Source organism: Pholcus phalangioides, unplaced genomic scaffold, assembly GCF_987345545.1.
Source record: "Pholcus phalangioides strain wild (caught in Gottingen) unplaced genomic scaffold, Ppha-v1.0 ptg000013l_1, whole genome shotgun sequence".
In the NCBI taxonomy this organism is placed as follows: Eukaryota; Metazoa; Arthropoda; class Arachnida; order Araneae; family Pholcidae; genus Pholcus; species Pholcus phalangioides.
Window position 1 is genome coordinate 28,183,534 of NW_028301606.1, and position 15,207 is coordinate 28,198,740.

A 15,207-nucleotide genomic window follows, 5' to 3' on the forward strand; every position below is an offset into this window, starting at 1 on the left:
TCATGAGGCCGTTTTTCATGAAATCGAATGTCATCCCTAAATTGTCCTTCGAACTAGGTCAGGGCTGATAAATTCCATACCAAAATAAATATAGGATCTATTTTTTAGAGTAAAATATATAGTTTTTGATATCTTTTGGATAAGAAGAAGAAGAAAAACGGTCTGGTTTTGTCATTTTGTCCTTGGCAATATTTGACTTTCAAGGTTCATCAACCTTTTTGAGATATTTCTTCAAAGAAAAGAAAACTGTTTATTATTCTTATCGTTTAGGAATCGGTCAATTTATCCGAAAAAGATCAAACAGATAAATTAACACTAAAAATGGACAGAATTCCGTCCCATCTGAGGTCAATCACCGATTTCATATGATTTCCCCTCATAATCAATATTTATTGGATTATCATTTTTTTTTAAAAATCATTATTGATCAGTAATTATTGTTTTCTCTGGAGCACCCTTTTTGGTTATAAATTCTGATTTATTTTGTTGCACCACACGCTCATTTCATACACGATGGGAACTCACATGAGAGAGTTTGACGGGGCTTCTCGAAATACCGGGTGGGGGGTGGCGTGATTCGGAATGAATCGTTTTTATGCTGAATTAATTTACTGTAGAGATGGTCTCAGCTTGGTCAGCCGCCAAAGATCTCGTGGGCGTGGTCAGAGGTCAAAGACTGATTTAATTTTCGCGGTATATTGATTTGTTTGATTTTTCATAACTATTCCAAAAATCATATCCATCATAAAAAAATTTTCGGTCATAACCGTTAGTTTTGGTTTTCTTAGCAACACACTTCTTTAGCGTGACGGGCAGTTTACGCCAGTGATTCTAAAACTTTTGTTACTCGCGGCTTCATGGTTCATCTGCGGCTCCCTAGAATATTTGGGTGTCCATATCAATAACTCCAGCTTACCGCGACGCCCCTGATAAAGGTTGGCGACACCCTTAGGAGCCGCGAAGCACACTTTGAGAAACACGGCTTTACGCTAAAAGTTCTGAATTCATTTTGATAATTTTTGTTTCTTCATGCCAATTTTATACACATTGAACTAACTTATGGGCATTTTGAATTGTATTTTTTTTTTTTTTTTTTTTTGCATTAAGAGTAAACTTTAACCATTTTGAACATAGCCATAACTGAAACGGTATGTGTCCCAGCTTCGGAACAGAAAAAAAAACCACTTGTTTGAAATTACAAGGAGCATCTTAACTGGGCAGTAAAGCTCAGGGAAAAGTGATTTTTCCGGGCGCGCACCCACCTGACTCTACCAATTTACTATCATAATCTCGGCTCAAGGAGGGGAGGTTTGAAACTCAACACCCCCCCCCCTCGATTGTGTACGCCAGTGGCTCTCAGTATTTCGAATTCGGAAGCAACAGCGTAGCGGGCGATTTTGCCTGAAAGATCAGGTTTTACAGATCCGCAATTCTGTGAAAGATCTACTTTTCAGATCCGGGAAATTTTGTTAAGGGTCTTTTTCCTCAGATCTAGAATTTCGGGAAGGGAATTTTTTTTAGATGCGGAATCTTGCAAAGAATCCGTTTTCCAGATATGAAATTTTGTAAAGGATTTTTTTCCACACTGATCCGAAACTCTTTAAAGGTTCGTTGTTCGGATCGATAATTATGTAAAAGTCTGTTTCTAGTCTTATGCGGGAATTCTAAAGGTTGTAGGTCTGATTGCAGCATGACACCCCCCCCCCCATTCTCGCTCCAAGGAAGGAGCTTACAGGGCTCTAGATCGACCATCCTAGCCTAGGGCCCTGCTGCAGGATGTGGAGGCTATGGATTGCAGAAAATTGTAACTAGATTTCACTATCATGATCACCTATTCAATCGGGATGGGGGCATGGTGGTGAAGGAGGGGGGGGGCATGGTGGGCCCATACTTTAAGACGACACGGAGGGCACATCGGGGAAAGGTGTGCAAAATGAAAAATTTTTTCCGGATGACATTTCAAGTCTATTTTGTTCCTACATGTAACTCTACCAGTAGAAAAGAATACGGTACGTGACCAAGCAACCCACCGAAGATCTTGGTCTGAGGGCCAGGCTCCATGGCCAGGTGGGGTTAAGTGGGACGTAATAGCCGCAAATCATTTGAGAGGTGGGTACGCTAAATATCCTCATAACAATCTTTTGTTTTAAAGAGCAAGTATTATTTATGATAAAAATAAAATTAATGCAAAAACTCGAAGAAGATCACAAAATATATATAACTCAATAAAAGATATTTTATTTTAAAGTCATCATATATAATGGGGAAAACCCGAATAAAAAAACGGAGAAAAAAACATCCACGCGGATATTCATTCCCCTCTTCGTAAAAAAAGTGACAACAGATGGCGCCGAAAAATTCATTCTCCTAAAATTGAAACGCAATTAAGTACACGTACACATCATTATTTGACCATCGATCCACGATGGCCAGTTCTTTAAATAATTAAGAAATAATAATGACAAAATTATACGTCGTATGTATAATATGTACATTATGTATATATATGTTAGAGTAAATGTGTGATAAATCGATTATTATACATAGTACTGTATAACCAATATGTTAGCCAATAGTCTTGGTAAGATTGATAAATTTGTCACTTTCACCGGAGATTACGCATTATAACCAAGTGTCGTTGGTAAATTTTATAAATGCTTGAAATTTATCGCCTTTATCTGTGATTATGCATAATACCCTAGTGTAATTGGTGAATTTTAAAAATATGAAAAAAATTCCAAATGAGTCTAGTATGTGAGATGTACATAACCGGACCCCCGATATATAATAACAAATTTTACGATCGCACCCCGATATAATGATACAACACGCATGAATTATCATGTATAACATATCGTAAAGTACGATTTATAATGTTTACCTACAACGCGACACTTGGGTATTATGTATAATCGACGGTAATAGTGATAATTCTTTTAGTACGTACTTATTAAATTTACCATGACGCTTTTTTTTGGGCACTATGCATAATCGCCGGTAAAAGTGATTAATTTAGGGAAATTTTTCAAGCTCACCAAAATATTCGGCGATTATGCATAATAACTGGATTTATCACATTTACTGTAACATTATATACTGTAAGCAAATCAAAAAATACATCATCAACCATGAATATCTTAATTAGATGTACATATCTAGTACTTCAGTAAGATACGGAATACGGAACATGCATCATGTACGTAATAACATTGAAACAATCACATAGGAATGCAATAACAACAATAATATAATAACATCATTATATAGTATTCTGTGTGCAGTCATAGATACATTTGTTTTTTGTTTTTTTTTCCTACTTAACAGAAACGACAATATTCTTGTTATTTTTGTACACACATATCCTGGGCATGGAGGGGGGGGTCAAGGGAAGACGAATTCGAGCTTTTCACACATTACACGTAAAAGAAGAAGGATCCAAACCTTTCCATGTTTTAAAGCTGAGCATTTCTTCAACATGTGATGTATGCATATTCAGTCAGTCCTCTTGCCCGACCAGATATTCCCAGACGCAGGGGCCACCGCTGGCCGTCGGCAACGGCTGTTGGAGCTGTTGTGGTTGCCGTCTCAGAGCTTTTGCGTGCTGCCTACCCTCGCAGTGCCTGTAGAGGCGTACTCCACAGTATATGGGTAGAGCGACGACGCTGACCCCGACGGCAAGTGCGCCCGCACACAGCGCCAGGGCCCCCAGGACTGGAGCGGCAACGACTTTCCCGCCTGCAAATATCAAACACAATATATTATAGGATGAATTTTACCAACTTACTCTCAAAGCAATTTCCTCACAGATCCGTCTAAACTCTAGTGTTTCTTAAATTTTCACCATGGGCCTCCCTTCGACCCAAATATTCTTCTCGAGCGCCCTTTAATTTATCCAGGACACCTCCCCCCCTCCCCCATTCAGAAGTGAGACCTTTTTCTATCTAATGAGTTCTTTTGTTTAAACTAAATTTAGAGATAAGGAACACAATTTTTATAAATCAGTTCAATCTCCGGGTCAATGGGTAAGAGTTCCTCTTGTGGGGGGAGGAGGCGTTCTATTCACTACTGAACCACACAAAGGACAAGAAGAAAGGTGGGCATATATAATCACTAGTATTAGGAAGCAGCAATTAAATGGTAAACAGTGGCATACTCAAGGAGAGAAGCACGACAGCTCTAAAGATGATCAAAACTTTTTCTTTCACTATCAACAATTTTTTCACTTTTTATCGACAAACTCGATCAGGGTATCGATGGAATTACTAGCAAATTCGCAGATGATGTGAAGCTAATGGGGGTAATCGGGAATGAAAGCGATAGGGAGTTGCTCCAGACCAACTTAAACAAGATTGCAGCATGGGCAAATGAATGGAGCATGACGTTTAGCGTAGATAAGTGCATGGTCGCTCATTTTGGTTCGAACAACCCACGGTTCTCTTACGAGTTGAATGGTGTCACTATCCCGGATGCAACTAGAGTCACCGATTTGGGAATTCTCATTGACGAGCGACTTAAGTTTTCTGAACATTGTTCAGCGGTTGTCAAAAAAGCGAATAGAATGCTTGGTCTCATTTTCAAAAAGGTCTCTTCGCGTTCTCCTAAAGTCATTCTTCCGCTTTTTCGAGGCTTAGTTCGTCCTGGACTGGAGTATGCGGTAAGGTTTTGGAGACCATACCTACAGAGGGACATAGACTTGATTGAAGGGGTGCAGAGAAGAGCTACGCGTGTCCTTATTGGCACACAGGGCTTGAGTTATGAAGAGAGACTTCATTTTTTGAATATGTTTACATTGGATGAACGCAGGTGTCGAGGAGATATGATCGAAGTGTTCAAAATTTTCAATGGGATGGATAGGATGGACCATGAACTTTTAGTACACCGCCAATCAACCGCTTTTACAAGGGGACACCAGTATCGATTGGTGAGGGACAATGCAAGGTTATGGTGTCGCAGGGAATTTTTCTCTAATAGGGTTGTTAATAAATGGAATAGCTTACCCCCGGAGGTAGTAAATTGTAACACAATTGACACGTTTAAAAAGAAATACGATAAACATGTTGGGGTAAATCGAGAAGCTATCCATTCTTAGAATAAGACAACCATAAGTATTCTTTATGGGCATTGTATAATATTTTATCATGTGTATATATTGTTTATAATTTGTGTTAATTGCATTTTTAATGGGGTTGCTGTACTTTTGAAACATATGACATCCATATTTTTATGGGCATCTTTTTATCAGCCACCTCGTTGGGCATTTTGCCTGTTGTGGCGTTGTATTTGTATTTGTATTTGTATAAAAATTAAAAATATTTCTAAACATGTTTGTAAAATGATTAAAACATCGAAAACAAATACATTTACATGCTATTTTAATCAATTTCTGTTAATTTAAAATGTTTTTTGAAAAAAAAAGTTGGTATCCAAGAATTCTCTCTCTATAAGAAATTCATTGTACCCTTTTTCAACCCGATGTGCCCCCCACCCCGTCCCCGCCCAAAAGTCAATCCGGCTCACGCCCCTGCAAGGGAGCCGTAATTATGTGATAAAAAATGGTAAGGTAGCAGAGGTGTATGCGGGAGGTCATGAGAGAGACCCGTGCACCTCCTCCCCCTCGAGAAGATCAGAAATTAAAAATATTGATAGAAAATACACCTTGTTGCTGTTTTGATCAATTTCATCCTATTAAAAATGCATTTTGTAGTAACTCTAAACTTCTCCGGAAGAAATTACATACACCCCAGCTCTCCAAACCCCCAGTATGTCCCCCCATTCTCCCGCAGAAGGAAAACCTGCGTACACTCCCGTAAAGAAGCCGCGGGTGTCGAAAGTTTGAAGAAACACGTGTAAAATACTGAACGTGAATGAGAATTCCCAAGATTCAGTACTATACTGTAACTATTATTAGCATCGTACACTCCTTTATCAATTAATTACAAAGCGCCTACACATTCACCACGTGCTGATTCCCAAGGTAACTACCCGCTCTTTCTCTTCAAGAGCTAGTTACGATGCCTTATTAAAATTCTTGATGTAAATTCTTTCTAATTTTACATCAAGGACATCTATCCGGATGAAATTGCTAGTTCAGTTTCATGAATAGTATTCCCTCCCCCCAATTTTATTTCTGCATGATTCATGTGGTACTTGAATTAAACCTTCGGGGGCTTCTTCGATGAGAATTCAAGCAAGATATTTGGTAAGCGTAATAAAAGAACCTGCGGCTCTAATTTTCAGGTATTCATATTTTACTCTTGGGCTAACGTTTCCAAAATGCATACGAAATGTTTTATTTAACCCTTAGGCTGCGGGAATAGCAGGAGAAATGCTGCTTTCACTGCGGCAGCATAAAAAAAAATTCCCCTTTTTTTCAGTTATCTTTTGTGGAAGATAGACGACACTCAAAATCATTCTTTTCAAATACTATGAAATCTTGACATGACGATGCTATGCGAACCAGAAAAAAAAATCCTTGTAGAGGAGATTATCGTTATATTGAGAGGTAGCATTATCATCAGGCGGCACCGAATTTGTGCTGCTGTTGGCATCTCTTCTGAATTGGTGGTGTTAGTACCACCATAAAATGCATTTATAAGTACAGTATTTATTCGCTGCAAAAAAAAAAAGAAGAAAAAAAACTCAATTTAGTTGATGGATAAAATTCAGTAGTTTCAACCTGTAAAGTAGTTTACTGCGCAATACTGTTATGTATCACACAGAAAAAAGCTTAACAGCAACTTTCCCCCAACACTTTTGGAGGGTTAGATAGTGCAAAATACCGATTTTATTGACCCCCCTCCCCTCCCCCCCCCCCAAAAAAAAGAACAAAAAACCTCTGAGGGATTTAATACAACGATATTTCCTTACATTTCACTTAAAATCGACTTCAATATATATTTTGTTTTTAAATAGCCTACAAAAATATCGCTATAGAGGGATTTATCGTAGTTGAGGATATCGTTGTATCGGGAGTAGTTTAACATTAGACTATACTCAATTCCAAACAAGATTCGAAAAATATAGTAGGATTTATCGTTGTATCGAGTGTCGTAGCTTTGACTGTATAATACATTAGATAAAAAGTAATACAAGCAGAGAATTTGCGTTCAAACCTACAATCACCGACAAAACAGTGATTAGGGACACGCAGGAATTCAATCATTACTCAATAATGAGCACCTATTCGATACAGAAATTTTGTAAGATTATTTTCAAAACAAAAAATTTAAATCATCACAGGATGATGACAGCAAGCTACTACGCTCATCATCTGTGGATGACGAAAGCACTCTGAGGGTTGACAATTTGAATTTAATTTAAAGTCGCCGTTGCTTAACTTGAAATTAACAAGAGAAGTTATAGAGATAGCGTGTTATTTAGGCTACTCACCGAAAATAGCGCCCCTGATGACTTTCCTCTGCATGGGCCTGTCGGCCTTGAAGCGATACTTGCAGCCGAAGATGCTGAGCTTGCTGTAGTGGTCGCCGAAGAACTTGAGGTATCGGAATCGGTCTCCGCATTTGTAGCAAAAGTCAGTCTTGCATCGATTGCAATGCATGTGGTCACAACCAGCCGTTCTTTGGATATAGATCTGTTTGAAAGAAAATTATAGCCGATCGTTACATTCGGGAATGATTATTAGAAAATTTATTGATGATTTATTGAAAATTTATTGATGATTTAAGAAGAAGGGTGTGCTCTCACTTGAACTTTGTTGATTCAAGCAAAAAATTTTAAAACCAATGCTTCGGAAAACAATACATCTGAACATTCCCTCGGAACCGAAATCTCCTGCAAGAAGCTCAAGACGAGCAGCCAGGGGTGTGGAACATGTTTCTAAATAATGTTTCTTCCAACAATGCTTTGAACACAATAATTTAAACAGTACTTCGGACGACAATACTGTTATACAGTGCTTCAGACATAAATGATTTGAGCAACCATTCTTTTAACAAGGCTTCGGAAAGCAATGTTTTTAATAAACATTCTTTTAAACAATGCATCGGGTAACAATGCTTTGATTTGAACTACTACTTTCAAACAGAGCTTTGAGAAACAATGCTTTGAACTACTGTTTTCCAATAACAATAATGTTAAATAGTGCTTCAGACAACAATGTTTTGAGCAACGATTGTTTAAAACAAGGCTTCGGACAACAATGCCTTTAACATTCTTTTAAACAATTCATCGGACAACAACGCTTTGAACTACACTTTGAGCGTATATGAGAGCGACTGAATGAGAGGATGAGTTAGTGAACGAAATAGCGAAAAGGCTAGTGAGTGGGAAAGTGAATAACCACACGAGTGACCAATTGAATTTCCTTATGAATGACCGAGTGAGCGACCGAAAGATATTAGTGATGGAGTGAGTGATTGAGTTGCCAACTGAGTGAGTGTCCAAGTGAGGAGGTAGGTGAGCGATTGGGTGAGCATGAGTGACCAAGTGAGTGAGTGATCATATGAGGGACCGAGTGAGTAGGTAAGTGATCATATGAGGGACCGAGTGAGTAGGTAAGTGATCATATGAGGGACCGAGTGAGTAGGTAAGTGATTTAGTGAGAATATGAGTGAGTGACCGCAGAAATGGCTCACTCACTCATTTGCTCACTCACTAACTCCCTGACGTAGATCCATTACTCATTTGCTCTCTTACTTGCTCACTGGCTCACTCACATGCTCATCCACTCAGTTCCTATATAACTTTGTCGATGAATTGTTTGTCGGTGAATTTTCCTGGCAGTGAATCATCACGTCAGTGAATTGCTGGCGATGAATTTTCCACACACGAAATTATTTTACAGGCCGGGATTACACAATAAAAGTTTGATAAAAAGTTCTTTTACAAAACTTGAAAAATGCAACCTCTAATAAGCCTATTGATTACATTCGCTCCAACGTAACACATGCGCTGATTGGTTGAATTTTTGAAGTTTATAAAAGAACTTTTCTAAAAAATTTATAGCATAATCCCGGCCCACCGGGATTTTATAAAATTTTTATAAAACTAATTTGATTACACTAGAAAAATGCAACCAATAAGCGTATCGGCTACATTCGGGCGAATGTAACCAATAGGCTTGATAGTTGGGGGTTTTTTTCTCAAGTTTTGTAAAAGATCTTTTATCAAACTTTTATAGTGTAATTCCGGCCGAAGATCAAAAACTATTGCGTAATTTTACACCGATTCCGAGATTTCATTAAAAGTAATGTTCAGCCAAATATGTAAAGCTAGATGTTGTGTTTTTCGGAACGATGACGACACTACGGCTCTTGAGACACAAAGGTTGTAGGCGGAATCGGCTCTGGTGATCGATCAGAGATGAGAGAGAAATTCTCGGAAGCCAATGAATGGAAACACATGACGTTGGACGAAGGTGTAGAAAACACAGAGATCGAAAAAAATCTCGCTTTCACCCTCCACCACAACAACAAATAGAGGAGAAAATATACGAGGTCGAGAGAAAGTCTCTCTCCAAGATGAACACACACACGGGAATGTACCAATCATGACGTCAATTTCAAAGAGAAAATGATGATCTCGTCACCTATGGAAACCGTCCAACATCATCTCTCCTTTTTTTGTGACATCGCATGCGCAATCCAATTTTTATCTCCGTTCAAGGCCAAGAGATAAATTTGAATTATGTTAGCAATTTTTTTCATCTTGGTTTGTCATTACACGAAGTTGAAATGCTAATGATTTCTCTCCGCAGTGTTTTTAGTTTTTAGAGAAGAGGATATTGTCAGCGTTGCACATGATTTGCAGCTTTGAATGCTTACATACAAGGGGTACATAATCACCTTGTGCACTATACAGAAAGGAGGGGGGGGGGTGTCCCGTAATTCCTGATTCGGCCTTTATCTCATCAGCCGTTCGTCGTAAAGAGAGGTACGGTTCTAATTTTTAAAAAAGTGCTCATAATGTGTTCAATAATCACTCTGTACCAGTTTGTGAATGAGAGTGAAAATAGTGTGTCACAAAATAAGAGAAAAAAAATTTTATACGGTCCCTCCTGTCCTTTGACTTCCAGTTAGAAAGTTGCTGCCCTGTCTCTCGTGAGGCCAACAACAAAAAAATCCACACTTGTAAGTGCAATATTCGCTGAGATATTTAGATGTTTGAATTTTCAAAAATTGGAGAAAGGTTGGGAAAGATCAGCATAAAATGAAGAGAAAAGCATTAACCGTTCATGCTGATCTTTTCCAACCTTTCTTCGATTTTTGAATTCAAATATCTCAGCGAATATTGCACTTAGAAACATGGACTTTTTTCGTTGGCCTCATGAGGGGCACTGAAACAACTTTCTAACTGGAAGTTAGAGGACAGGGAACCGTATAAAAATTTATATCTCTTATTTTGTGACACACCGTGTTTTCACTCTGGAAACTGGTGTACAGAGCGATTATTGAACACATTTTGAGCATCTTTTAAAATTGAACAATGCCTCTACTATAAACTATTGATGTTGTCTAACTGTTGATGACATGAACGCTTCAATTAGGACTCACATGACACCCTGTATTGCGTAGTATGTTTCAAGCTATGGATTTATTTAGCAATTATATCCAAAATTTATACGTAAAATCAAATCATTAAAATTCACCATCTACGGGCGTGTGAGATCGCACCCTTCGCATTCAAGTCTGGACCAGAATAGAACATTCAGGAAGAGAAAAATATACTAACATTATACTAAGCTCATAATATTGACGTATACGGAATCTTTCCCTGATAATGCTGGATCGGCATACAGGAAAAGGGTGCTGATCTGTCAACATGATAATCTCAAATACGGCTGGTTCGAACTGACAGCACCGAACACATAATTCCGAAAACACATAGCTTGATTATTTATATGGCACGTGCGCCTTAGGGGGGGGGGAAGAGAAATGGAAGATACTTTTTCGCAGAGTCGATAAATTATTAAACAAGTCACGAAAAAGTGCGTGACGTGTTAATCTGATTACAGTGATTAATTAAATAACACGAGCATCTGACTTTCTCCGGTATTCAGCTACGAGAGCGACATTTAATAAACGTTGTCAAGTGATGCCAATCACATGTAAATCTGCATGTTTCTGGCTTTATTCAACGGAAAAGGGTCTGAAAAATGAGATAAGACCTGCTGTCTCTATTTATAAGTATTGATCAATATTTTAGTTATTGTTGTTGTGGTAGAGGGGATTAAAAACGCCTGTATATAAACATTAATTAGAAGTTTATTAAAATTCATATATTTTCGAATAAATAATTCTGATTGATCCCAGTAATTGATGTAAAATGTGTGGGAGATTAGAGTTCATAGGCGTACGCAGAATTTTCTCAAGTGGGGGGGGGGTTTACGTTTTGCCCTGCAAATAACACTATAATCTCGGCTTGGGGGGGGGTTAGAACCTCATTCCCCCCACCCCCTTTGCGTATGCCAATGTTAGAGTTCATATGTAAATCATATGATACATATAACTTTTTTTTCTGATTTGGAAGCATGACTTTTGTTATAGAAATGGTCAAGAGAGAAGAAAATATTTTTAGTCTTATCAGTCCCTAAATCAGGGGTTTCCAACGGAGAGCATTATCTCGTGGAACCCTTGGTTGTTTTAAGGCTGTTTCTTGGAACCCTTGACGATAATGAGGCTGTTCTACGGAACTGAAACAAATTTTTGAATATTTATCGGGGAAAAATGTGTCCCGGCTGCTGTCTCAGCAGCATCATAGCCCCAGGGCAAAATGAAAGACTTGCAAAAAAGAAAAAAAAGAGGACTTGCACACGCACGCACACACACACACACACACACTTCACTACTTAATACACATATTTATTGCTATAAATCATTGTGACAGATCTTATTGTGGAAGCCCCTATGCAACTGGGTCCCCGCATTTCCCCCACAAAGGAGGTAGGGCTGATAGAGCTATATCCCCAGGCCCCCGAGATGATTCCCGTCATTTTTTTGTTTTTCACTCAATAAACTCATAATAGAAGGGGGGCGGGGAAGTAAACAGTTCCGAAAATTCGAATTTTATAATGAAATCAGTGTTGTGTGTGTGTGTGTGTGTTTCTTTTTAAATTAGACTTTTTTCGCTTTTTAAGAAATTTACAGGTGTGTAATGTTCTGCCACCTGTTGAAATTCAAATGGTAAGATGGTTGTTTTTCCTTTGTCGTCGAAAATGGGAATTTTCAATATTTCGCATAGTGATAAATGAGGACTCTCGGTACTTTTTTAATGCATAAACCTTACCCTGGCGGTCAAGAGATGATGTGCTCGGATGTATAGGAGGGTCTCATGATTATTTGGCATCCGGCAGTACGATTTCCTAGAGAAAGTATGTAAACTGTAGGCTGCGAATTTCAACCAGATAGGGACACCTGAACATCACTTGCTCGGGATGACTATCGTGTCGGTGCCTCGTGAGCCTATTGGGAGGCATATTCACAAATCGAGCTTTGATTGTAACCATCGCCAGATGAAAAGTACCCGTACAAGAACTGTGACTGTAACTGAAATAATCATGATGCAAATCATTGATTCACAGGGTGTTCATCTGAGTCAGGGCCGTAATCGGGGGGGGGGGGCAGGGAGAGGGCGGACTGCCCCAGGCGGCAGTTTTCTGTGAGAACAGAGAACACCGTTACAAAATTATTGAATTTTAAAGTTGTGGGGGCAGCAAAGTAATGCTTGTGCCGGGCTGCAAAAGCCCTAATTACGGCCCTGATCTGAATTGTGGGAAATATCTTCTGAGTACGAAACAAGCATTCATCCTCAATGGTTCAATTTAGCACCATGATCCTCTACATGGTTAGGTGCGGCAGGGCTCTATCACGTGACCTGGGACAAATAGTATTCTTTTTTGGTTACTTTACACTACAGTGTATAAATTCACTATAGAGGAGGAACACCACAAAATCTCTTTCTAGGGAGCCTGGGTCCCGGCTGTGGGGGCCATGGTGAGCACCGAGATGCTCGCGAGGAAAGGGAAAACTTTATTCCCACACACACATGAAATTCACCCTCTAACTTTTTTTTTCCAAATCGTGGGCACATTCTCTTTTATTTCACCTGCACTGACCTGTTGTTTCTCTGAGCACAGAATTTCAATATCTGGTGAAATGAAAAAATAAAATGCTACCTCCTATAATGTACGGAATTTTTCTCAATTTTGCGTACCGGGAGCATTCTCAGACTCTAAACGTCCAAACATTTTAAATTTATCCACCATGAAAAAATGACGCCTTTCTCAGTTACTTTTGTCCATAAACAATAGACGGGTAAAAATGTGCCTTCTCTAGAAAACATTGAAAATAAGTATACAGTACAGTAATAAATTACATGTGAGCATAGGCGTAGACGAAGAATTTTCTCAGAGGGAGTTCAATTTTTTTTTCTTCTCAAGGAGGGGGGAAGGTTACGTTTTAACACTATAATCTCGGCTTGGGGGGGGGGGGTTTGAACCCCAAATCCCCTCACCCTTTGGGTACGCCAATGCATGTGAGAAATACATCAATGAACTGGAACACGTTCTGCCACGTATCAAATAAAACTTATTTGATAATATCAACTTCGATTGATAATGGTGACCGGTTCCCGATAAATGCACCAAATAGAAAAAGTCAATTCAGTGTGATATTTATAAATATTTAATGAGCAATAATATTAATTAAATTGTCAAGTTCGTCTCAAAATCACTATTGCTGTTTGTGTGAAGTAAATTAACAGCACTAAATGCCTACAATAATCGCAAAGGACGCATACCAAAACCTAACTGATTCTGTGGGGCTTATATTTATTTCTACTTAAGTTTTATTTTGTGCATTTTACTGATGTTAATTTACCTCACTCAAATAGCAACTGTTAAAATTTTGGAACAAACATGACAATTTAATTAACATTATTGCTCATTAAATACTTATCAATATCACTCTACATTATTTTTTTTCCATTTGACACATTTGTCAGAAACCGGTCACCAATTTCAATCAAAGAATTACAACAGTTTTATTTGATAGGTGGCAGAACGTGTTCCAATTCATTGATGTGTTTCTCACATGTAATTCATTACAGTACTATACATTTATTTTCAATGTTTTCCTAGAAGGCACATTTTTACTGATAAAATTTTATTTTTACTCGTCTATTGTTTATGGACAAAAGTAACTGAGAAAGATGTCATTTTTTTATGGTGAATAAGTTTTAAAATACGGACGTGTAGAGACTGAGAATGCTTACCTGTACACAGAGCTTTTTTTGTTGAGCAGAGAAAATTTTCCTGCATTGCATAAGGTAGCAATTGTGGATTTTTCAAGCCCAACAATACCCATGATGGGTAAGCAAATCAAAAGCACATTTTTGGGGGTTCCTTGAGAAACATTGCTCAACACATAACGAGGGGTACACCTATTAAATAAAAAGAAGTCTTCAAGGAAATAATTGAACGAGATCTCGAACACTGATAAGAAAATCAGAATAATGAAGCAAAATCAGGGAAATAAGAGGACATTATAGAGGACAATTCGACTAAGTAAATTATCATACACGTCAAATAATAATAGCTCTGATAATCTGGAAGCTTTTTTCCCCCCGTTAATTTTGTCGATAGCATATCATATCCGCGAATGCAAATGGCGATCGAGAATACAGTTTAGCCCTGGATAATGAAGATTGAAGAGAATACGGTTGAAACAGATCCAAATATGCGTACGAAACGAGGAAAACGCTTTTCAAGCGGAAGTAACGCACGAACCGTACACATCACAAATGATGTGATTCCATTTCCACACGCATGATTCCCGACCACACAACTAATATAATGAACCTGCCACTTATAATTGCCTAAAACGAGGAACTCGGTTGATTGAAAACGTTGATGCGACGCTCATCTCATGCGTGGGTTTTCCACGTTCTACGAGTAAAAAGAACAATAGAGCCAGCCTATAAGCAACGGTGAACTGGAATTTCACGAGGAAGTAAATTTGCGATTTTTCGGACTAGTTTTGGGCCGCAATCAATGACCATCTATTTTTCCGTCCATCCGTAAGCTTCTATTGAATTTTTAATGGACTTAATGGACTGTCAAAACCCATAAAAATATTAGGAAGAAAAAAAGTCTCGCTGAATAGGAAATTTTCGCGAAAAATTGAGGATAGAAATATTAAAAGAAAAAAAATGATGTAATTAGGGTACGAGAGAAAATGGATGGAAACAGGA

At 38.3% G+C, this 15,207-nt stretch overlaps 1 protein-coding gene across 1 annotated transcript in view; it reads right to left on the bottom strand.

Moving 5' to 3' along the window:
* Positions 1–2,216: 2,216 nt before the first annotated feature.
* LOC149078905 (uncharacterized) overlaps positions 2,217–15,207 on the bottom strand; it is a 73,056-nt gene continuing 60,065 nt past the window's right edge. Inside the window, exons 3-4 of the mRNA XM_089241101.1 lie at positions 7,390–7,591; positions 2,217–3,735 (exon numbers count right to left, since the gene is read on the bottom strand). Of these exons, the coding sequence (XP_089097227.1) occupies positions 3,497–3,735; positions 7,390–7,591 (441 nt within the window). The 3' untranslated portion in view covers positions 2,217–3,496. The remainder of the gene's footprint in view (positions 3,736–7,389; positions 7,592–15,207) is intronic.